Here is a 23,901-nt window from a genome sequence, read left to right on the forward strand (position 1 = left end):
GATAATCGAGACATGTATGCAGTTCTGGCTTGTGTTTCTAATCGTTCTCCTTGTTCAGTTTCCACCATTCATTCGTTTTAAGTGAGTTTGCTGTTCAGCTGTACAAAGAAATAAAATAATGTATGAAATATTTGTCACAGGTTTTAACCCTGATGTGGCACTCGGAGCCTGTTTTCCGTTGCAGTGATTTATGTGAACAGGAAATGAATTGTAATTGGGACATGCAGCAACTCTTCACTGTGAAGCAGGTATGGGTTAAACCAGGCCTTCTCAAACGGAGAAGCTTTGACCGCTCATGAAGGCTGTGGCTCTCAAATGAGGGGCCCCGACCCACTATAAGGCCTCAGAAAACTTCTAAGGTTCACAGGATGACTTAAAATAAGTTATTATTAATGTATTTTCAATATTATAAAGAATATATTACAACAATTTAATTAAAAATGCTTAAAAGTCCCATTATAATTATTATTCACATTTTCATTAACCTAAAATATATAGCTGTTTTTATATTTTACGAGGGGATTGTTGTCTTACAGGTGAGTGGAATTAAAGTTTGAAAACCACTAGTTTGCAGGATCACAATCACTGTTGTTAAATTGATACATTATTGACAGTCTCAAAGGTGGATTTTTTTATTATTTTTTTTACTAAAAACTAGACTAGAGCCTTCAATTTGTAATTATTTTTACGCATAGTGTATTTTTTGCAAAACTCAAAGGACTTTCACAATTTTCATTACAGAAAGCCATTAGTCCCACCTCCAAGCTGTGATTGGTTAACAGAACTGTCCGTCACACCTCCTGTTGCTGTGATGGTGCCTGGAGTCCTCGCGCATCACATTCATGCCAATGGCACGCACCGAGTTAAAACAAACTGAATGATCCCGCAAAGAATACACACAATAATTCAGCGAGGCAACGCTTAAGAAAGGTAAGGATGCTTACTCTTATCAGTTATCATCATCCTGAAGTTACCATTGAATATGAGCATGAAGAATTAATATATGCCTGCAAGTTGTTTACAATATAATTTGTTCAGATATCAATTATTGACTAATCTTGATGTTGATGAATCTGGCGCTACTGCCCAGCAGCGGTTGTTATGGAAGCGTGTAAACTACGCAGATACGAGCATCATCTCATTAAAAATTAGGCTGGTGTTACTGTTAGGCTAATTATATTTGATAATTATATATTGCACAGAGCTGAACTACACTCTAAAATCTGACACAAACGTGCATGGTGTCACCTTTAGTGACTTGAGATGCGTTTGAAATAAAGATTTACCCTTGCAGAGTAATTTATTGGCAGTAATAATAATATATAATTAATAAATTAATATAATATTTCATATTTAGTTTTGCTATTATTTGTGTAAAAATGTGATTTATTATATATTTTCATTTATGACTGAACATTTGTAAAACTAACCTATCCTCTGATCAAATGGCATTTATAATTAACCTGATTTTAGTCTTGCATTTGGGAATGTGTTGGGTCTACAGAGGGCCTCTGGTTTAAATAAAGCCACATTAGTGTTTGAACAGTAGCTTACAGGTGTGTGAATCCCAAATGCCTCCTGAATAGAAGTATTAATTTGCTGAGAATATTGTAATTTATGATATCGAATGATCCTTTCTAGTTTCTCATAGATTGATGTCAACTTTTGTTCGGGCTCCTTTGATGACGCCTTAGTTGGATGACATGAAACATGGTTTTAGGTCTGAGATTAAAGCTGCTTTGATGGGTTGGGAATACATTAACAGGGCACAATGCAACGGAAACAGCCTTTTTTGTGGTTTCAAAATCTGCATGTTTTTTCCCTCAAAGGTACAAACATCAATTGAACTCCTTAATTATGTTCCTTATTTAAGGACTCATTAATATGGACACATTCAGACATGTATCAAAATCTGAATGCATGTGTGATGCTTGTGGTTTTGTGCATTTTGAATGCAGTTATGTCAAATTAATAACATTATTTAGAAAGAGACAGCATTATGTGTAGTAGAGCCCGTTTAAAATATGATTATGAATGTCATCCATACTGTGTCATTAAAGCGATAGCTCACTCAAAAAAGAAAATACTGTCATCGTTTACTCACCCTTGAGTTGTTCTAAACCTGTATGATTTTCTTTGTTCTGCTAAATACAGGAGATATTTTAAAGAATGTTGGTGACCAAACACTTCACAGTAGCCATTGACTTCAATAGTGTTAAAAAAAAAATACTATGAAAGTCAATTTCTACATACATTCTTTAAAATATCTTAATTTGTATTGTTCAACGGAAGAAATAAATTCATATGGGTTAGGAGCGACGTGTCATTTGTCAAAATCAGTATCATGTTTAATTATTGTGTGGCTGATCTGATAGCAAAACAATGACTTGAAATTTGGTAGTTGTAGCTACGGTATGGAAATTCCAGATTGGCACCTCTGGCCCCCTATAGTCCCTGATCTTTTCACTACTGAGCTCTTTTTTCCCCTCTCTGTCCATGTGTCTCAATCAAAACACACACAGGAGGGCTTTGTGTAGCTGTGGCTGTGAGTGTGAACACAGAAGCTGTTTCTGAAATCGCATACTGAGTAGGTACTACATTTGATTTGGAACTTACTTCATGGCCGTTAAAAAAAGGATGTTCTATATAATATAAACATAATCTGGATGTACTTCATTTGTCATGTTGTCATTGTCATGTGACTTATGGTGTCAGTTGCGTCAACACCTCTTCTGTGGCCTTATGGAATAGTAAAGTGTCCAGCAAATGCACATTTTGGAATCTCGCCAGAAGTAGAAGGTCATCCTTGTACTTTTTTAGAGCCAAAGGTTTTACTAGCTGAACCCTGTACATGCAACAAGGCTTTTTCTTACCCAGGGGCCACTGATATCCCTTGTGTTTAGTGTTTATCTTGTGTGTAGATCAGGGCCGGATCAGTAGAAATGGCCCCTGTGGATGACGCTTAACGCTTAGTCAGTGCTTCTGTCCCATGGGGCGTGAAAGGAGTCACAGAGTTGATGTAAGCACCACATTCTAAATCCTGCCCATGAGGCTCATGCTAATGGTGCTGTGTACCATGATGAACTACTTGCTTTTTTTTAGTTATTGATTGAAGTTGGGGATTTAAAAATTAGAAGATTTTCAATGTAAAATACTTGTAAATCCCTTTAATTTTTTTTTTATTATTTGTTGGAGAATAAAGCAATATAAACCTATATTGGTCCCAACTGAAAACAAAGGCAAGCACTGTATATTATTTCACATGAGAAGAGGGTGCTTAATTATAGAGGCACAGCAAAAAATAAAATAAACTTATTGAATAAATAAGTTCAGAAACATGGTCAGAAAGATGGTAGAAAAGGGTGAGAGAGGAAGATCATTGTGCAGACACGTGCACATCCATGCACTTAAAAGGATCGTTTCAGGATTTCTGCTTGTTTTACACTTTAAAACAGAATTCTGTCAGCCGTTGAATCTTTTCAGCTCCTTCTGCAATCAGCAGCACACACACACTTATGCAGGAAGGTGTTTGAAGCCTGAGGATTTGAGTATTCATGAGAAAACATCACTTTGATTTTGTGTGCTGTGCCTTGGTAAATAGAGCGTGTGAAGTAGGGCAGTCAGAACAATATCAAATATAAGGAAGGTCAAATATCTGTATCAGATAGATGTATTTTTTTCAGCCATCTGGTTATTTGTTCTTGCTACCATCCAACTATTTATATAAGAATCAGTTTAGCAATCAGTATTCAGTTAAAACATTTTCTTGCATACTTTATTAATAATAATAAAAAAAAAATTATTAGTTTCCAAAAACATTAGTTTCCATCCATTTTTAATAAATGCTGTTCTTTTGATTTTTCTGTTATCAAAGAATCCTGAAAAAAATGTTATGGTTTTCACAAAAATATTAGGCAGCAAAAGTTTCAACATTGATGATAATAAAAAAAATTAAGTTTATTCAGCAGCAAATCAACATATTACAATGATTACTGAAGGATCATGTGACACCGAAGACTGTATTACAAGAATAAAGGACATTTTAAAATATGTAAAAATAGAAAACGAATATTTAACAATATTATTCATTATTTGTAATGTAGACTTGGTGAGCATAAAGACTTATTTCAAAAACTTACTGACAAAAACCTTTTGAACAATAGTGCATTCTATAATCCGAGTAGTTGTGTGTATAAACCTGTGGTCTCTGAATGCTCAGTGCTGACGCCAGAAGAAGTAAGCTCTTGTTTTGAGTGAGTGAATGAAGAGGGATTAAATCTGCTTCTCAGAAAGATCTGCTGATTGCGTAAAGAAGTGTTCGTGTTCTCATTCGATTGTCAAATCACTGATCATTTATGGCAATTACACAAGCAAGTACAATACACACACATGTAAAGATACAAAGCTACACGATTGTTTTGTCACTTTTTAATGCCGAAACTTGTGTTTTTAACACTTGGTCAGTTCCAAAGCACTTTCAACAGATCTGACTGGTTTAGCTATAATTCTATAATGCTGATGCTCAAAATTAAAACAAAAGAATATAGTTTGGCTCTATTGCGTCAAAGAACCCTGTTGAAAACCAAGCTCAGCAGCTTATATCAGCATCACTGCTCTCCTCCACCTGCAAAAAACACATAGTCACACCTAAAGATGTCTGTGCAGGTGCAATGCTCAACAGTCCTGTGTGGAGAAACTGCCTCAGTTCAACACACCTGGTGTTCTTTGATCAAGAAACACGTGCAAAAAAATAAAAGTTTAATGTTATGAACTACATTTTTACACTTTCCCAAAATTGGGTTGCTCCATCATTTATCAGGCGAAAACCATAAATCCAATCACATATCTACATTCAGAATGATTTAATACTTATAGGTATTATTATACTTTAAGGTTAAAACTCTCTTATGCTCACCAAGACATGTATTTGAACAAAAATAAAGTAAAAAAAGAAATATTGTGAAAAACCAACACTTTTTCTGTGATGCAAAGCTGAATTTTCAGCAGTCTTCAGTGTCACATGATCCTTCAGAAATCATTTGAATTGATCATTTGAATATGTGAATTGATATTCTGTCATTGGTTCATATATGGTTTTATTTGTGGTCCGTTGTGGCGTAATGGGTGTGTAGTGTTTGTTTTATGTGTGCTGTTAGCACTCAGTGACTCTAGAGAGTGAGGTGATGGCACTCTGTGTTCTTATATACTGCTCTTTAGGGACATTGTTACAGGAACTACATCAGCAAACTCACCCTAATTGCATCCTGAAACACACACAAACGCACACATTGAGTCACATTTGTAGGAAGATATATCATTTAGTTTAAATTTAATTATATAAATACTTGTCTTAAAATGATTATAATTTAATTGTAAATAGTTCAAATTATTTAACAAATGCTGCAAATGCATCAATTTTCCACAAACATGCTGGTTTACACAAGCTAAATAATTTTAAAAAAGCTAAGGGTTTACCTTAAGGAAAGGTGTCAGGGTAAAGTCAGTGTCATGGTCTTGATATATTCTTTGTCTCTCTCTCACCAGGTAAACGGGAATCTTTTAGTTTAGTCCCTACTGTTTAAATTGTAGACTACGCAAGGGCCACTAAAAAAGGCACGGATTAGGATCTCTGTACACGCTAATCCCAGAAAGAAGACTGTAGCGTGAGTCAGAAGCACCAAAGATACACACCGAGGTGAACAAATGAGAGGGAGTGGCTGTTTTCTATGTGGGACCCCATTTCTGAATGAGCCACCAGGCAAAGATGTTAAATGAGAGGAAGCACCGTAAAAGAAGCCAGGGCCACCGAGAGTAACGTGGAGCCTTGTTATAGCAGCCAGACAACAATCACAGCCCTCAACGCTGATCCGTGGTCTATTTTTATCACTGAGACAACGCACCAATTAATTCGGGCATATCTGATGATGTTCAGGGAGATGTAGGACTGAGGGGAAGGAACAGCACTGGGCCACTTGGGTGAAGCAGACGACCCTAAACATCTACTGCTTTATATGTGTATAAGCTTGGGTTGAGATGTGGCGATGAGCTAATTTTTGGAAACTGACATAGACGTACAGGACAACATGTGAAGGTGAGGACTATCCATTATTTGCTTTTGTAATGAATAACGTGTTCCCTGTGTTGTACATTTATTTTATTAAAGTAAACGTTAATAACTATTTATTACTAACAATATTTATAAATATAAATTATATTGTAAAATATTTTTATTAATAAATATGTTTGTTTGTGTGTAGTTATTTATTTATTATTTAATTAATTAATTAATTATGAATAAATACGTGTGTTTGTATTACAAATATCAAAAAATAATAGAGAGAGAGAAAGAGATTCCTTTATTTGTCATGTTTATGCTTCACATAAAAACGAAATTGTTTCACACGTCCACACCTCAGTAATTCAGTGCCAAAAAAATATATTATACAAATATCTAATAAATAAGAATACTAATAAATAAACTAAAATCCATTAAAATAGAATTTAAAAAGTACAGTCTTTTAAGTGTAGTTCATATTCTCAAGTTAAGCAGTCTGATAGCTGTAGGGAAAAAGCTGTTTAACAGCCTAGAAGTCCTAGATCTGATACTTCTGTATCTTTTACCAGACTGCAGGAGTGTGAACATGCCTTGAAAGAAATGAGTAGAGTCCTTTATAATGCCCTTTGCTCTGCGCATGCCGCGTTCAGTGTAGATGTCCTGCAAACACGGCAACGAGACACCAATCATTTTTTCAGCAGTCCTTACTATCCTGTTCAGTTTATGTCTCTCCTCTGCTGTGCTATTACCAAACTAGGAAGAGATACAGTAAGTAAGCATGCTTTCAATAGTGCCTCTGTAGAACATAATCATGGCTGGGATAGGAAGATCCACTTTCCTCAGTCTGCGGAGAGAGTGAAGTCGCTGTTGGGCCTTCTTGATGACAGCAATAATATTTAGAGGTTTAGTTAATTATTATTGTATATAATATTTTTTTTATATATTTTATACACTTAATTATGAATAAATATGTGTGTGTGTGTGTAAAATAAAATTTTACTGAATAAATTATTGTAAAAATATAATTTAATATAAAACAATTCCTACAATTTTAAGAAATTTAAATATTATTAAAATAATAATTATCATTCATCATGTTTTTAATAAATAAATAAAAAAGCAGGTTCTCTAATTGTATATCATTTCATATCTTCAAGTGGTGCCTTAGTTCCAGGTCTCCTGCCATGAGCTAAGCCCCCCAGTGGCCTGTGGCAGGATGACTGCTGTGTACCCGGCTGGGGGGGGCTCTGTCGGGGTCTCAGAAGTGGCCACGGGTCCCCAGCGTAATGCCCGATGGAGCCGACAAGACAGCTCCGACATCTGTACGGACGACGAATGGACCCAACCGCGCCGCCTCACCCCACTGGAGAAGCTCAATCTGGACATGTGTCAAGATGAGAAGATGGTGAGAGAGCTCACTGTGGGCCGCCGCATCGGCTTCTACAAGATACGTGGCGAGATCGGCTGTGGAAACTTTTCCCATGTCAAGCTGGGCATCCACGCTCTGACAAAAGGTACATGTTAGTTGAAAGACTGAACTGAATTCTGAGTAATTAGTACATATTCTTTGACTTTATTGAGAAGTTTTCCTCACAAGGAGGCTACAATATTGATAGATTTATTTTAGAGCAGCTCACTGACACTCTGTAGAATTTTATGATCCGGGGATATTCCTATAGCTCACTGACACCCTGTAAAGTGTCTGGAAGTGCACATTTAGAGGCTTGTTTTGTAGTTGCATTGACTTTGAATAAGAATAGCAAAAATAAAGTAATATTGTCAAATATTCTTGCCATTTTAAAACAGCTCTCTATTTTAATATTTTTTAAAATGTAATTTATTCCTGTGATGGCAAAGCTACAATTTGATTGTTCAAAAGTTTGGGTATATCATTTTTTTCATTATTTTATTACATAAATTGTACAGTGTTGTAAACAGCTTTATTAGGCTATGTTGAATCAGATATAAGTTTTGTTTGGATATTAAAATGATAAAGTAAATGCTTAAATTCTAAAGTAGTTATTATCATTAATTTACTTTCACTAAACATGTTGAAAATTGTGCAAAATTATATATTACAACTCACCAATTTAGAAGACATTTGGTCCAGAACAGGTAGTTGTAGTTTATATAATATATTAATATAAAATGTGTGTTTTTAAATAACATTTTCCTTCCAAACTTATTGCTATGATATATTCCAGAGTGCTGTTATATGAATTTTTAACCCATATTAAAAAAAAAAAAAAAAAACCATTATGTATTATTAATACATCCTTCTCACTAAATATGGGTTAAAACTACATATAACAGCACTCTGAAATGTATCATAGCTATGTTTGGAGAGAAAAATGTTATTTGAAACATTTTATATTAATGTAATAAAAAGTGCTGTCAAACGATTAATCGCGTTATAATATAAATTATATTAATATAAATATAGACATGAAATTACTTGTAAATATTTTCAAAATATATACTGTATGTTTGTGTATTTATATATACATAATAAATATACACAGAACACACATATAAAAGAAAGAAGAAAGAAAGTGAAGTGACATACGGCCAAGTATGCTCTGCATTTATCCCATCCAAAGTGCACACACACACCGTGAACACACACCCGGAGCAGTGGGCAGCCATTTATGCTGCGGCGCCCGGGGAGCAGTTGGGGGTTCGGTGCCTTGCTCAAGGGCACCTCAGTCGTGGTATTGAGGGTGGAGAGAGTGGAGAGATATATATATATATATTATGCAAATAAAAACTTTAATTTTGGATGCGATTAATTGTTTGACAGTACTAAATATAATATATATATATATATTATTTTATTTTTTTTTGGCTACAGGCGTATGCTTTTTGCTGAGTGTTATTGTCTTGATGAACATGTGTCCTGAGAATCCAGTTTACATTGATAATGTGGGAAGCATGCCCTCGGTCAAAGTCAAGCTGAGACAACTTGTCTGGTCCAGACACAGATGGATGGATTTGAGGTGTCACATTTCTGTAGAGACCTTTAGAATTGCGTTAGACCTCATCAAAGATTGCTGTGTGTAAGGGATAGGAGGTTGTGGTATGCCGTTACAAAGCCATTTGTGAATTCATGCGCAGAGCATGTTGAGGATTTGTAGTGCTGCAGCAGATCTTGAAGAGAGGGTGTAGAATGACATTCCATATCGCATGGCACCATATCTGATACCAAAACTGCTCAAATGTCTGTCCTTTATGAGAGTTGACTATTACTGCTGTTTGACCAAACAATTCTTATATATACTGAAATTAGTAGGAATGCATATGTTCCACAGATAGGAGAATATTAATGTTTTCTGAATGAGAAATTCTTGTAACTGAAACTTTGTTGTCATCCACAGACAAAGTAGCCATCAAGATCTTGGACAAAACCAAGTTCGATCAGAAGACGCAAAGGCTGCTGTCCCGGGAGATATCGAGCATGGAAAAGCTGCACCATCCAAATATCATCCGTCTGTATGAGGTGGTGGAGACGCTGACCCGTCTGCACCTGGTCATGGAGTACGCAAGTGGAGGAGAGCTCTACACGAAGATCAGCACAGAGGGGAAGCTGTCCGACCTGGACAGCAAGATTGTCTTCTCTCAGGTTCTCTCAGCTGTGAGGCATATGGTGAGATGTACATGATGCAAATAAATAGAATTCAATGAGGGAAATCTGTTACAATAGTGGGCTGCATGTTTATAGGGTGCAAACATATTCTTATTATGATTCCTGTTCTTCTGACCTTTAAAATGTGTCAGATAAAGCCATTTCATGCCAATTTACTTTTTCAGTTTTTCTATAAGACACATAGTTTGAAGGTCAGTGACACAATGCCCATTTCTTGTCAGAATTTATTCAGAAATACAACAGTACAATAAAAATGCTGTTCATTCACATGATCTATGATCATTTTGATTTTAAATAATCTGTATGTATTAATCTTATAGAATATATATATATATATATATATATATATATATATATATATATATACACACACACATTTTAGTCTTATTTGATAAATGCATCTTTAAATTTTTTATAAGGTTGTTGAATTAGTTAATATTAATATTATAGTATAATTGATTAATTTTTAAAATGTTGCAGCAATAAATAATTATGTTGGAATAAATATGTTGAGAGTTGTGAAAAACTATATTTTAAGTTAAATATTTAGTATATAAAATTGTATTGAATTTAATTAAATTATCTTAAAATATTAAATTGCAGAATTTATGAAGTAATAAATATTTTTGATATCATTAATATTATAATTAATCATTATTATTATGTATTTGCTATTTTGAGTGTTGTAACATGACTAAAAATGTAAAAGAAAACATAGTAAAAATAAATCTGCATTTTTAGAAGACTGCTACATTTGATGTAAAACCTCATATATAAATGAAATAATAGTGAATGGTAGTTAATAGTATTTTCTACATTTCAAATTTGCACCTAACATACCTGTAAGTACTAAATTGTCTATTATGTATATTGTGTTTGTGATATTTTGCACATTGTCCATTTTGTATATTTGTACATTATTTATTTATTTTAAATAAAAAATAAATTATATATATATTTATATATATATATATATATATATATATATATATATATATATATATATATATATATATATATATATATATATATATATATATATATATATATATATATATATATTATTTATTTATTTTTATTATCTGTGTCCTGTTCTGTCATCGCCATTCTTTCGCACTGTGGAGCTACTGTCACCAAAACAAATTCCTCGTATGTGAAAACATACCTGGCAATAAAGCTGATTCTGATTTATCTTTCCTATTTTGCAGCACGACAATGACATCATTCACAGAGACCTGAAAGCAGAGAACGTTTTTTATACCTGTAGCACCTGCGTTAAAGTGGGAGACTTTGGTTTCAGCACCGTCAGCCGCCGCGACGAGACCCTTAACACCTTTTGTGGTTCTCCCCCTTACGCCGCTCCTGAGCTCTTCAGGGACGAACACTACATAGGTGCTTGCGTAGACATCTGGGCCCTGGGGGTCATGCTCTTCTTCATGGTGACCGGCACCATGCCCTTCCGTGCGGAAACGGTGGCCAAGCTGAAGCGCTACATCTTGGATGGGACGTACACTGTGCCTACTTGGGTGCCGGAACCTTGCCAGAAACTGATCCGCGGCATCCTGCAACCCCAGCCGTCTGTCCGCTACACCGTAGAGCAGATGATGGGCTGTGAGTGGCTCCTGCCGGTGGAGTTTTCCAAGGCCATGGAGCCCTTCAAACTGGACCCGCTCCATCTGGCTGAGTCTAAGCCAGGGGAGCTTGAAGAGCATGAAATAGAACTCAGGAACGCCCTGGAGGCTCTTGGCATCACCGCAGACCACATTCGTAACAACCTGGGCAAAGACTGCAGGAGCTCCATCACTGGAGTCTATCGAATCCTCTTACACCGCGCACATAAACGACAAGCAGTGGACAGCATGCCAGTAGTTACTCACGTAGTGAATGAAACTGAAGCTAAAAAGGACCGTCTGAAGACATACAGGGGCCTTAGGCATACGTCTAAACTCTGCATCATTCTGTGATGCTCAGAAAACGAATAAATAATAATGCAGCTCACAGGAGCTATAGTTCAGCTAGTTATATTTGATATACCTCTTTTGTTATCTTTTTTCAATTGAAAATGAGATCCGTGAATGCCTTTAATAAAGTAGTCTTTATGAATGAATGGAAAATATGAACGTTTGCTAGTGAGTGAGTGCAAGACTTTTGTCTTAATGTCATAAATGTATTCAATGAATGTAATATTCGAACATTCCCTTTCCAATATGCCTCTAATACACTTACTATACCTTATATATATTATATATATTAATATATAATGAAACTTACGATACTAAATTACGATATATATATATATATATATATATAATTAAGTATCGTAAATTTTCTAGGATTTTTCTATTTAAACTTGCAATAACATTCTCACAGTCTTCCTCATAACTGGAGATGGTCTACTGCAGAAGAGGCGTGGCTTGACTTTAATCACAGGAAGCGTTTCGCAGAAGACGCGCTCGTACGTGATGACGCAATTTTTGCCTCGTTGGAGGGTGATATCATCAGGAACAGGACAAAGAGAGAAGGCACTTCATATTTGTTGTATATGTCAACGTATCTTATTCGGTTCAAGATCATCAGAGGTAAGGGTTTATTTAAAGCATTTTAGATGCATCTGTGAGGTCGACTTTGCTTTCCTCAGAAAAAAAAAAATCAGGATTCTTCACAATACAGTTATTGTCGAGCTGTCACATGCTTTACCAAATACTTTATTTACTTCCTATAATGTATTCCATTTATCATAATTCGGTTGTTCTGTATTTATTATTAGTAGCGGTGTTATACGTGTGGTCACTGTGTTGTCAGATCACATAACCAAATTAGATTCAAATTTGACCTGTTATCATCTTTGCACTAGTAACATTATTATTTGCACTGAGCTATGAAGAGCTTTCATCGTGTTGCAATAGTATTTCCTGCGGGGTTTAATGAGTTTTAAAACTATTTGTGACGCACAGTATAATCATTTAATGTTTGCGATTCTGACTGCTGGACTGTTAAAGCTGTGAAGTTGTTAGTTGTGTCGTGTTTAAAACGGAAATGCAGTCACATGATGAGTGGGCGGGGTCTGAACTTGATCGAGCTGTCAGTGGAGTTTCTTTTATTGCTTAAACATACAAAAACACCAATTAACAACAGTCAGAAAATTCTTAATACAATTCAAAAAAGTCCAAATAGCAGCATAACAAAAAATACAGATAAACAAAATAAACATAACAGGAAAACCAAGAAAGAAAAAAATAAATAATACAGTAATATAATACAAGGGGCTTAATCATCAAAAAACAGCTTCAAAAGGACACATAGTTTAAGGGCTTTTTCAGAACGCATGATCTTCAAGGATTTGAAGAAGATCATTAAATCTAGCTGGAAAAGTAATAAAGTGGGAGGGTTATTAAAGAATCTACATTTATGAATGAAGTAATTGGCCAAAATCAAAGCTGTCAGTGGAGTAACATCTGCCTGCAAAACCGGAGGCTGCATTTTCAGGACCGCAGTCCTAGGACCCTAGGTTTTTAGTGACCACGCCACCTACCGAATAAGAGGACCAGCGAAGATGGATGACAATCAGAGTGTGAGTATCAAATGTGAATCAATTTTTATTTGTTTAACATTAAAACAATTGTGATGCATTTCATTGGAAAGTTAACGTAGCCGAAGTGATCGTGATTAGCTAAATAGTCTTGAATGCATAGCCATCATATATTAGCCTCTAATGCTGTACAATGAATTGTTAGAAACTGTTGCATGATAAGCCTGTGTTGACTTACTCACAGCACAATAAACTGTAGCACGTTCATTGTGAAAGCTTGTTAATTACTGATTGTTTTTCCATTTTAATTAAGAACCTTTGTTCTCACAACATCAAAATATATTTTTTTCCAAATCTTTGAACATTATGCAATAATATTATTATGAACATTAATTGGTATGAAGATTGATATAATTATTTTTGTATCGTATATGTGTGTGCGCTCTGTGGTAACTAAGATCTTTTAAATATGAAATTTAAAATTAGAGAGTAGAACATGTTCAACTAAATGTTCCTTATTTCATTCACTTCTCTCTTTCTCTCTCTTAGGAGTCAGTGAAGGCGTTGTCCATGAAGTTCTTTCTATGTGGTTCACGTCATGAACAAATTTGGTTTTGTGTGTGTTCAAGTTCAACTGTTGTAATATATTATTTTATAAAATATACACAATCTTAAATCTACCCCCAGAGTCATCCTTGTGTCTTCACTCTGTACTTGAAAATGTGGTTGATCTAGTGACTGAAAAGAGTATACCATGATTCTTTGTTTATTTTACTTGAGTTATTATATTATGCTACTTAGAACCTTTTACTATGTACTTAGACCCAATACTTACTCAACATTCCTAGGAACCAGGTTTAATTGCAATAAAGAAAGTAGTATTTGGGTTTAGTAACACTTTATAAAACTCTAATGTAGTTATAAACTGGGTGGAAATACTGCCTTGATGGCACTTTTTTCGGTCCTCCAAAACTAGGGTCCTAGAAATGCGGTCCTACAACTGCGGTCCTGAAAGTGCGGCCTCCGGTACTGCAGACGGATAATATTGTGTCAGTGCGCAGCGTCGCTGCAGGTATGCCCTGTTTCTTATCGTCTTATTTGATTTCTACTTCTCTAAATCATTGTCAGATGTCAGTAAGCGAGGATATGGAGAATACAGACCTGCTTGGTCTAATCTTTCCAGACCCAGGATCCGGCGATCTGTTCCTCACAGATGGGAATAACTTGCTGGATGATTTGCTTTCAGAGCAAGATGTATGTAACCTTCACGTCCAGTGATCTAAATCTAAAAATATAATTTCATGTTTTTTGTTGTTGTTTTGTTCTGTCACGTAGAAGCTGTAATATAGCCTGATATGAATATGATAAGAAAATTGATAAAAATGAAATACAACGGCACTTTTTATAGTATGCAATATAGTGATTAGATACAAATGCTTTTATCTTGTCAAATGCTGCATGAAGTGTATTTTATAGAATATTAATGTATTATATATTTTGTATAACGTAATATTAAAAACGAATTATAGATAGAATAACTAGTGATTTGACTGTTGCATTATATACATTTGTTAATATACTATTTTAAACATTTATTTTATATAATAATACACAGATATGTACATTTATATAATAATTATTGCGCATGACAGATAGACAGAGATTTGATTGTTGCAGATTATATACATTTGTTAACAATTTTAAACATTTATTTTATATAATTATTTAATTATTGAAGTATTTTCAATGTAAATTTATAGCAATTAAATACATTTGATTTGTATAATAATAATAATATTTATTATTGTGCATGATAGACTGACAGACTTCATTGTTGCAGATTTAATACATTTATTGTTAACAATTATATGCATTTATTTGGTATAATAATAATAATAATAACTATTATTATTAACTAAGTATAAATCATTATTGTACAGTATGTAGATTAAATAGACAGACTAAGAAATGCTTTTATTGTTGCAGATGCTGAGTGGAATGGATACAGAGGACTTTCTCAGCAGTCTTCTGGGTGAGGAAGAGGACGGCCTGACTATCAACTGCTTATCTCAGTCTCCTCAAGGCAGCGACAGCGGCATCTCTGAGGACACCACTCCTCCACACTGCCGGAGTCCACACGATAGCAGCGAGACAGACACCGTCCCCAGTCCAAGCGTTGAGCCTCTGCTTTACTCCGAGTGTATGACGGAGAGCTACGAGGCCCAGGTGGTGCAGACAGACCACTGCTACACCCTCCCACAGGGCACAGATGCCCTGCTGAGCGTCCGATCAGAGAACCCCGAGTCTGATGTCTTCATAGATGTCGGTAAGGTCTTGTTGTGGTGTGTAGAGACATGAAATACTCTTGTTTTTTGTTCAAATGGCTTATTTAAGTGTCCCAACTTAAGATTGATTTTCTTCCTGTCAGATGATTTGGATATGGATATGGATGATGGCTACTCCCCCGAGCTGCCCTGCTCACTCATGATTGAAGATACCACACAAAGCAGCAAACCAGACAACCAGGTACATTAAAATGATTTTAAGAAAACAGCAGAGTGTTACCATGACAACTCAGATCAGATATAATGTGCATATTTTGTCTCCAGTTCCAGTTCAAAGACATTGTTTTGACTGATGAGGAGAGGAGACTTCTGGCGAAAGAAGGTGCATCTATTCCAGCTCATATGCCTCTTACAAAGGTAAGAGAAGTGGTTTCTGATGTATGATGGTTTCATATTGAAGCCTTGCAACAAATTTTGAAACGTAACATGATAGTGTTCGCTAAAATGTTGTGTCTCTTTAGGCAGAGGAACGGACCCTGAAGAGGGTGAGAAGAAAGATCCGGAATAAGCAGTCTGCTCAGGAGAGTCGTAAGAAGAAGAAAGTTTATGTTGATGGCCTAGAGAACAGGTTAGTGTAGAGAGATAACTCTCATGTCTCTCAAATACAGGAACTGTAAAGGCATGATTGCACAATACACTGTAAATTCAATGATTGTAATCGTTATAGCTGAATAAGGTGTCCGAAATTAATGATTATATATTGTGCAAACAAAACATGCAATACTGAATTGTTTTTGTGATTTACATTATCAAAAGTTTGGGGTCTCGTTTATATGATCAAAAATACAGTAAAAACAGTAATATTGTAAAATAAGTTTTCTATTAGAATATATTTTAAAATGTCATTTATTCCTGTGATGCAAAGCTGAATTTTCAGCAGCCATTACTCCAGGCTTCAGTCTCACATGATCCTTCAGAAATTATTCCAATTTTTTTTCCCCCAGGATTCTTTAATGAATAGACAGTTCAGATAAGCAATTATTTGAAATATAAATCTTTTGTAAAATTATAAATGTCTTCATTCTCATTTTTGTTCAATTTAATGCTGAATTTCCTTATTCTAATTTTCCAGTAATTTCCTTAAAAAAACTTACTGACCCCAAACTTTTGAACAATAGTGTAAATTGGAATATTTTTGTAAATTTAAAATTTTTAATTTTTTTTAAGTAATTGAAATAATATTGTGTTTGTCCATAGGGTTGCGATCTGCACTGCTCACAATCAGGAATTACAGAAGAAAGTTGAGATGCTGCACAAACAAAACATGTAAGCCTTCATCGTGTTTTCTCATAACATAATTTTAGTGAAGATTATAATTATACTTAATTGCTACTAACAACAATTGTTGGTTTTCTAAGGTCCCTTATTGAACAGCTGAGAAAACTGCAGGCTATGGTGAAAATGTCCACGATGAAAACCACCACGACTAGCACTTGTATTATGGTAAGTATTTTTATTAAATCGAATTTTAATCTGTCAGTGGGGTTGTACTTCTGTTGAGTTGCTTTTATTTTAACACATATTTATTGGTCATAAATGAAATATGATGCATGAGTGTAATGTGAACTTTCTGTCTTACATAAGTACAATGGCAAAGTGACGTGCTTCCTGACCTTTTCTGTTGTCACTTTTTCAGGTGTTCCTGCTTTCTTTCTGTCTGATCATTTTCCCCTCAGTCAATCCTTTTGGCAGCAGCAATCAGAAAGATCTGTATACATCATCTACTGGTGAGCACAATGTTTGTTATTGTTTCCATAGGGTGCTGAGGAATGTTGTCCTGCTTGTTATTCTGCCATGTTTTGTTGTACTGTATTGTTCTATGTATACAATAATGCAGTTTCAGTAAGCAATACCAGTGAAATTTCACAATTCTTGATCCTAATTTAATATAGATTACTAATATGCTAATATTATGTTAATATCAATAACTAATATGCCAATCAACACTTCCTTTTTTAAAAAATTGTTAAATTGCATTAAAATTAATAGCATGTGCGCTTTAAATATTCCTCAAGTAAACACTTTTTAAAGTTTATATATAAATAGTCTTGTAACTGTCAATAAAAAAGCAGTAAAAGAAATACAAGGTTGCAAATACAAAAGGTAAAAAAACAATTGTGTTAAGATGTTTTTTTACCCATCAGTTTTCTACCTAAGCACTGGTGCTTTATGCATAATTAAAAACATGTTTTTTCCTCTGCCCTCTAGGAATGTCTCGAGCCCTGCGGTCTTATCCAGCTATCCTGAAAGACGACATCATATCCACGTCTGCCAAAGAAGTGCCAGAGCAGGATGTACTCCTCATGGCCACTGTAGAGAATAACCAGGTGCTGCTGTCTGGTGCTCAGAACCACACGCCTGACTACCAGCGGGTCGAGCAGTCTGACTCTGAGTCTGGTGTCAACAGCAACTCCTCCGCTGACTTCCCCAGTCCTGCCCAGTCAGATCTCAAAGCGGACGCATCTCTCTCTGAGTCCCACAGGAACTCGGCAGCGTCTCCGGTGATCTACGACGGCCAGACCAAAACCAAGGAAAGCTGGATGGAGCAGAAACCCACGTCAGTTATAATACAACAGCACCGATCTGATGAAATGTAGGAGAGCATCTAAAACAAAACTTGCTTTGTTATAGATGAAATATTCAGTATAGCCATTTTCTCTTCATTGTAGCATCACAGCCTGACCCTTTTTCCTTAATTTTTACATGGATCTACTGTCATGCTGTAATAGCACTTTTTTTATACCCAGCCATTTGATAGGACATTATTGTTCTATTCATCTGCACAAATGATGATTCTTTTTCAAAGGAAACGTGAAGGAGTCATATTGTTTGGAACTCTGCATTGCGTCCACATTGAGTTTTAGTACATTCAGGGAATGTATTCATTTGTCTGTATTACTTGAGATATTTTAGGACTTTTGGGCATCTAGTAAAATATTATTTTCCCTTTTTTAGTAAGGGAGCCACGTACTTAAAGAGATTCCGCTACTGAAAAATGATCAGTCCTAGTGATATAGGAGTGTATTTAGAAAAGGGAAAAGCAATTTTTTTATGCTTGTGCATTATTTGTGGCTTAGAATCCCTTCCGTTAAACCGCTGTAAATTTAGCTTTAAATGTACCTTTTAGAGGGGTATGGGATATATATTGCACATATCCACACAATAATAATACATTGTCTAAATATATATGTATATACATATGAAAAAAATGTCATGATCTGCTGTGTCAGAGAAGCATTTTTGTGTTATTTTTTGATGTTGATATTTTGTCTTTTAAAAGACTTCTTTTATTGCAGTCTTTTTTTATTGATTTCTTTTAATCTTTGGTCATATGATGCACTGATGTATCTGTAAACTTGGAATGTTCATAAACTTTATTTCTGTCGCGATAATCTTAATTAAAATCAGTTTACTACAAAAATGCATTTTTGTCATTCATCACAGTGAAAATTACTACAAAAAATGTCAACGACCAATAAAATAATTATTACACTAGATATGATGCATATAATGGCACTGAATTTGATCGCTAGGATTCTTAGAAAGTGATCTATAACAGTCTTACATTGAAACTAGGTCAATCTTCTGTACATGTCCGAGCATGTTATCACAGCCAGACATGTCCTTTTTATGCTGATAGAAAGACATGCAAATCAACACAAGGTAACCTATAAAACCCACAATTATCCTGTCTGACTTTAATGCAAATTCACTAGCTAAAACGGAGATGTAAATCTGCACCAATCTATTTGACAGTCACAACACACGAAAAAAGTCATAACCTCAGAAAAGCTCATTAAGGATATAAAAGTACAAAATATAATTGCTTACAATGTTAAAAGTCAAAACGCTTAAATATATTTGTCCAAGAGTAAATTTTTGGATCTAGATCCAACTCCTTATATATACCTGAACCTACCCGTCTCCACCCCCTGATCCCTAAACCCACCCCTAAACCTACCCATCTCCACCCCTAAACCCAGCCATCCCCACCCCTAAACCTAGAACCTACCCATCTCCACCCCTAAACCCAGCCATCCCCACCCCTAAACCTAGAACCTACCCATCCCCACCCCTAAACCTACCCATCCCCACCCCTAAACCTACCCATCTCCACCCCTAAACCTACCAATCTCCACCCCCTAGATGTGGATCCAACCCCGCCCCCTGGATCTTTGTTCTGCAGTGAGGGGCTACTGAAATTTTAGGGGAAATTGTATCAAGAGGGAAGCTAAAAAAATAGTTTTTCTTATTTCCTCGTTGTACCTGCAGATGGCGCCACAACATCTCGAATCACTGTGTTATCACTGGTTCTGCACAGGTGCTTTTAGAGAACAATAAATCTATCGATATATAGCGCCACATTCGATCATCAGTTGTACTGTGTTTTACTGTGGTGTCGTGTATCAATACCCTACGGGTTTGGTTTCAGATACATCAATTTGTGGAGTGTTTCAACATGAGCAAATAATCATCCCTGCTATTTGAGCTGATGAGCAAGTGCATCTTTCGTACCTGAATGGTGTGACACACTAGAGTTGTGACGTTCGCGAACGAACCGATTCTTTTGAACGGCTCATAAACATGAACGATGGGAGCCGAGTCGCGGCTGGGGGGGGGCGTTCTTTCTTTCCTATGCGTGTTTCACACAGATGCACACAAATTAGCTCCTCCGCGAGACAGAACAGTTATAGGGGGAGGGGCGCACCCAGCGCAGGGGTGCTACAGCCTAACAGCATGTTGATAGTTGTGCACGCATCCTTCACGTGAGTACTCCAGTGGAAAAAAACCCTGCGTGCCTCTGTCATTGGGTAGGAGCGGAGCCATGACTTGTGCACGCTGCCGTCACATGAGGTAATAATCAATATTTCAGAATAATTCAAACTCAGATATTGGTGTGTGATATCTGAGTTTTAATTATTTGACTACAAATCTCAGCTCATCATTCCTCCCAGTGATTATTTCCAGGATAAACTGAGATGCCCCCAAGCTGGCTTCTTAAAACTGACTAACATTAAATATTTAAAAAGAGCCAAAAGAGCCGTTATTTTGAACGGCTCTTTGAAAGGAACGGATCGCCAAGATCCGGATCCTCTCAAAGAGCCATAAATCCCATCACTAACTCACACGGCCACATTTACAATATAAAGGTCGCGCTATATGCACGGCCGCTAGATGGCGCCTAAGAAACACTTTCTGCGAGTAAATCAATCATAAACCCCAAATCTCAGTGCTTTTAAAAAAATATTGACGCATTAGTAATTACATCGTTTGGCATACTAGGACAAACATCTCTAAAAGTCACAAGTAAACATAGATCAAGTCATATCTACTCTACCCTGCAGTAAAAAATCAGTTTAAGCCAGGTTCCCTCACGATTAAAATGGCCTTCTGCTAGTCCTCCATCCTGTCTATCTCAAAGTGCCTACAACCCCTAAAAAACCAGGCTGGGATACCAGTTAAGACAAACTAACCAGGCTGCTCAGCAGATTACTCCTTACAGAGTTACAAAAAGCTACCAATAGCCTAGACCAGTTTGAACAAGACTAGATGTTGTAGTCCGATATGTGCAGCGATGCTGTTTCGAGATGTTACTGAATAATTGATTAATCTCTATTTACGGGAATAACACTGCTCACCGTTTTAGATGTGGTATTAGGAGCTAAACAGGCCTGGAGTGAAGTTTTAGTTATCTGCTGTATGCATTCAACTGACTGACTTCCAAGAAATTGGAACAAAAGTTTTGGCTCTTGGTCTTACTGGGACACACTTTCTGGAGGCTGCAACAAAGCCAGGGGCAGGTGGAACATGAGGCTATTATTCCTGCTCTAGGGCCAGCCAAACAAGTCATTAATAGCTACACGACAAAGACACATACATTAGGATGACTCCTTTACAAATGCAAAAGAGTGGCGTGTGCCTCACTTACCAGTCTTTGTGTCTGTGGGGGTGATGGGGGTCATGTTTTGCTTACATTGTGGGGACCAAATGTCCCAAGGACAGTAACCCTGCTGGATTCATGGATGGAACATGGTAGCTGGTTTGAACTGGAGCAACAACCTGAAGTCACCGACATTGTGAGGACCGGCCCCATAATGAAAATATCCCAAATAAATATACTAATTAAAGTCTTAATGAGACTCCAAATATTAATCTGTAAGGGTCAGTTAGATTAATGAACATATAATTAAATCAGTTTATAAAAAGGTTAGGGATACGCGTTAACCACATTAATTCTGCCATTAATTCCATTTTTCTAGATGAAGGATTAAGTAATAAAATGATCTCAACAACTTCACGCGGTTTGCACTCACGAGCACCAGCCGTGCTTTGTGTTGTTGATGATAGTGATATTTGAACACACCCACGTGGGCTGTTTACAGTCAAGGCGCTTGCATCAGAGTAATTTGCATACCCGTGCCCACCAGCCAATCAGAACCGGGTATGAGCGGAATGCCCGCCCACTGCCGAGAAACTCCGCTCATCTCTTATAAAACACGGCGAGCGCTTGACACGGCATCACAAACTCACCGCTCACTGCAGAGTAAACGCACGCGAAACGCGACCTAACGTGGATTTAAACAATGACGTTTGAAGAATTTAGTGGACAAGATAACTCAGCTGCTACTGGCGATAGGTGAGTTTCTTATTCAGTTGATGTTGTTTTCTTTGTTTGCGCTTATCAAGTGAATACTACGCAAAGTATATTGACTAACACGCCGGTTTTGTTCTCCAGAATGCAGAGTGCAGGAACCGCACTAGAGGAGCTTCTGGTCTCCGCTAAGAAGCAGGACTGCCTTACCGTTGGAGTTTATGAGTCTGCTCAAGTCATGAATGTGTAAGTATTTGTTTATTTATAACTAAAAGTGTTGCTTTTAGTATGCATTAGGTCCTTAGACGCTGAGAGGGTGGCATATGGAAATGGTTTTTAATAACCTAGTCTTCCTAATAATGAATAATTGGATGCATCCTTATGCATATATGCAAGCAGCACACATTGAACTGTTCCCTAATCAATTTATCTCCTTTATGCAACCTCAGTGACCCAGACAGTGTGGCTTTTTGTGTCCTGGCCACGGATGAAGAGTATGAATGTGACATCGCCTTGCAGATCCACTTCACTCTCATTCAAGCCTTCTGCTTCGACAACGACATCAACATTGTTCGAGTGAATGACATTGAACGTCTTGCTGACATTGTGGGCAGCGATCAGGATGAGGAACCCAAGGACGCACACTGCATACTTGTAACGGTGAGTAGCTCAACTCCTCTTTACTGCATCTACACCTAAACGTTGTCAACGCCTACATTTGTACTACATCTGCATGTCATACTAATATCGCTTCTTTTTTTTCCAAAGAGCCCCAATGCTGACTCGTGGAAAGATTCTGCTCTTGAGAGATTGGGCTTGTTCTGTGAGGAGAGCCGTAATGTCTACGAATGGGTGCCTACTATTACTCTGCCAGAGCGCTGATAGGAGATGGCTTTGGCACGTGAATGAAACCGCAAACAAGTCGAAGACATCCATCCTGCAGGGTACAAAGCAAGAAAGCTTTGAGATATTGTCTGGATTACCCTCACAACTGGGAAGATAAAAGTGGACTGACCCAGCGTACGGTTGGCCGTCCTGGAAAAGCTGATGTTCAGAATCTTTTTTTTGGACGAGCATGGAAAAGTCAAGCCTCCTGTGCCACTCAAGTCTGTTGTGGTGGAGACAATAGGAGAGAAAAGGGCAGGTGGACTGTGAGGGCACTTTTATAAGATTGATGGCGAAGAAGAGTCTTGGAATTGGTGTTCTTGAGGAATGAGATGTGGATTTTAAAGAGGAACTATGTTTAAGTGACATTTTGAAGATGTTTTGAGGTCTAATGGGCACTTGGGATGTTGTTTGAAAAATATTACATGGACACTAGTGTAATTTGTGTTTTGTGATATCCTGGGGAAAAAAATATGGATTTTCTTATCATGAAGTTGTGCTTTTTGTCAAATATTCACAATGCAATGTAAAAATTGTGGCGAAGAAGGTACCATTTCTGCAATAAAAAAATAAATACCTTAAAAATGCAATTATTGTATGTTTCTTTTCAAAGTTGTCGGCTTTCAGCAATGTGTTTTTATTTTTATCCAGTTACATCAGAGGATAGAGTTCAGGGCAGTTCAGTAACACAGTCTACAAAAGAGAAAGAGAGGTTGCAAATGCACTAGAGAAACTGGCATCTCTCCAAACTCTTCCTGACCTCTCACCACCCATGCACCAGCTGTTTTTTTTAAAATGGCTTGCTCAACTGAAGGGCTCCCTTTGCAATGGGGGACTGACTTCTGTCATGTG

The 23,901-nt window shown here is 36.6% G+C and overlaps 3 protein-coding genes across 7 annotated transcripts; all 3 read left to right on the forward strand.

Annotated features, from left to right (window-relative positions):
- Positions 1 to 805: 805 nt before the first annotated feature.
- On the forward strand, positions 806 to 11,808 carry LOC306849057 (serine/threonine-protein kinase NIM1-like). Of its 2 annotated transcripts, XM_079383917.1 has the most exons (5): positions 806 to 930; positions 5,545 to 6,091; positions 7,213 to 7,569; positions 9,430 to 9,698; positions 10,907 to 11,808. In XM_079383917.1, the coding sequence occupies exons 3-5, from the start codon at positions 7,272 to 7,274 to the stop codon at positions 11,660 to 11,662; spliced, it is 1,323 nt and encodes a 440-aa protein (XP_079240043.1). In that variant the 5' UTR covers positions 806 to 930; positions 5,545 to 6,091; positions 7,213 to 7,271; the 3' UTR covers positions 11,663 to 11,808. The 2 variants fall into 2 exon arrangements, with proteins under 2 accessions (XP_079240043.1, XP_079240044.1); XM_079383918.1 differs by lacking the exon at positions 806 to 930 and having other exon boundaries at positions 7,224 to 7,569; positions 10,907 to 11,803.
- Positions 11,809 to 12,179: 371 nt separating this feature from the next.
- Positions 12,180 to 19,065, forward strand: LOC306849483 (cyclic AMP-responsive element-binding protein 3-like protein 3). 4 transcript variants are annotated; one of them, XM_079384541.1, is made up of 11 exons: positions 12,180 to 12,277; positions 14,204 to 14,299; positions 14,411 to 14,481; positions 15,214 to 15,553; positions 15,656 to 15,753; positions 15,837 to 15,929; positions 16,034 to 16,140; positions 16,770 to 16,838; positions 16,931 to 17,015; positions 17,209 to 17,299; positions 17,781 to 18,989. In XM_079384541.1, exons 4-11 carry the CDS (start codon positions 15,214 to 15,216, stop codon positions 18,167 to 18,169), a joined length of 1,272 nt encoding a protein of 423 aa, XP_079240667.1. In that variant the 5' UTR covers positions 12,180 to 12,277; positions 14,204 to 14,299; positions 14,411 to 14,481; the 3' UTR covers positions 18,170 to 18,989. The 4 variants fall into 4 exon arrangements, with proteins under 4 accessions (XP_079240667.1, XP_079240664.1, XP_079240665.1 ...); XM_079384538.1 differs by lacking the exon at positions 14,204 to 14,299 and having other exon boundaries at positions 12,181 to 12,277; positions 14,356 to 14,481; positions 17,781 to 19,065; XM_079384539.1 differs by lacking the exon at positions 14,204 to 14,299 and having other exon boundaries at positions 12,196 to 12,277.
- A 3,025-nt stretch (positions 19,066 to 22,090) lies between these two features.
- LOC306849052 (growth arrest and DNA damage-inducible protein GADD45 gamma-like) lies at positions 22,091 to 23,637 on the forward strand. Its single transcript, XM_079383909.1, has 4 exons — positions 22,091 to 22,209; positions 22,309 to 22,410; positions 22,614 to 22,824; positions 22,933 to 23,637. Exons 1-4 carry the CDS (start codon positions 22,157 to 22,159, stop codon positions 23,044 to 23,046), a joined length of 480 nt encoding a protein of 159 aa, XP_079240035.1. The 5' UTR covers positions 22,091 to 22,156; the 3' UTR covers positions 23,047 to 23,637.
- Positions 23,638 to 23,901: the final 264 nt, after the last annotated feature.

The sequence above is a fragment of the Barbus barbus genome, assembly GCF_936440315.1.
Source record: "Barbus barbus genome assembly, chromosome: 29".
NCBI lineage: Eukaryota > Metazoa > Chordata > Actinopteri > Cypriniformes > Cyprinidae > Barbus > Barbus barbus.

What these genes read in the sequence shown, in the direction of transcription:
- LOC306849057 (XM_079383917.1), top strand. Translation starts at nt 7,272, where the DNA reads ATGACTGCTGTGTACCCGGCTGGGGGGGGCTCTGTCGGGGTCTCAGAA. An exon ending in CATCCACGCTCTGACAAAAG is followed by an intron (nt 7,570 to 9,429) that starts GTACATGTTAGT and finishes TGTCATCCACAG; the next exon opens with ACAAAGTAGCCATCAAGATC. An exon ending in TCTCAGCTGTGAGGCATATG is followed by an intron (nt 9,699 to 10,906) that starts GTGAGATGTACA and finishes CCTATTTTGCAG; the next exon opens with CACGACAATGACATCATTCA.
- LOC306849483 (XM_079384538.1), top strand. Translation starts at nt 14,356, where the DNA reads ATGTCAGTAAGCGAGGATATGGAGAATACAGACCTGCTTGGTCTAATC. An exon ending in ATTTGCTTTCAGAGCAAGAT is followed by an intron (nt 14,482 to 15,213) that starts GTATGTAACCTT and finishes TTATTGTTGCAG; the next exon opens with ATGCTGAGTGGAATGGATAC. An exon ending in TGATGTCTTCATAGATGTCG is followed by an intron (nt 15,554 to 15,655) that starts GTAAGGTCTTGT and finishes TCTTCCTGTCAG; the next exon opens with ATGATTTGGATATGGATATG.
- LOC306849052 (XM_079383909.1), top strand. Translation starts at nt 22,157, where the DNA reads ATGACGTTTGAAGAATTTAGTGGACAAGATAACTCAGCTGCTACTGGC. An exon ending in TCAGCTGCTACTGGCGATAG is followed by an intron (nt 22,210 to 22,308) that starts GTGAGTTTCTTA and finishes TTTGTTCTCCAG; the next exon opens with AATGCAGAGTGCAGGAACCG. An exon ending in TCTGCTCAAGTCATGAATGT is followed by an intron (nt 22,411 to 22,613) that starts GTAAGTATTTGT and finishes ATGCAACCTCAG; the next exon opens with TGACCCAGACAGTGTGGCTT.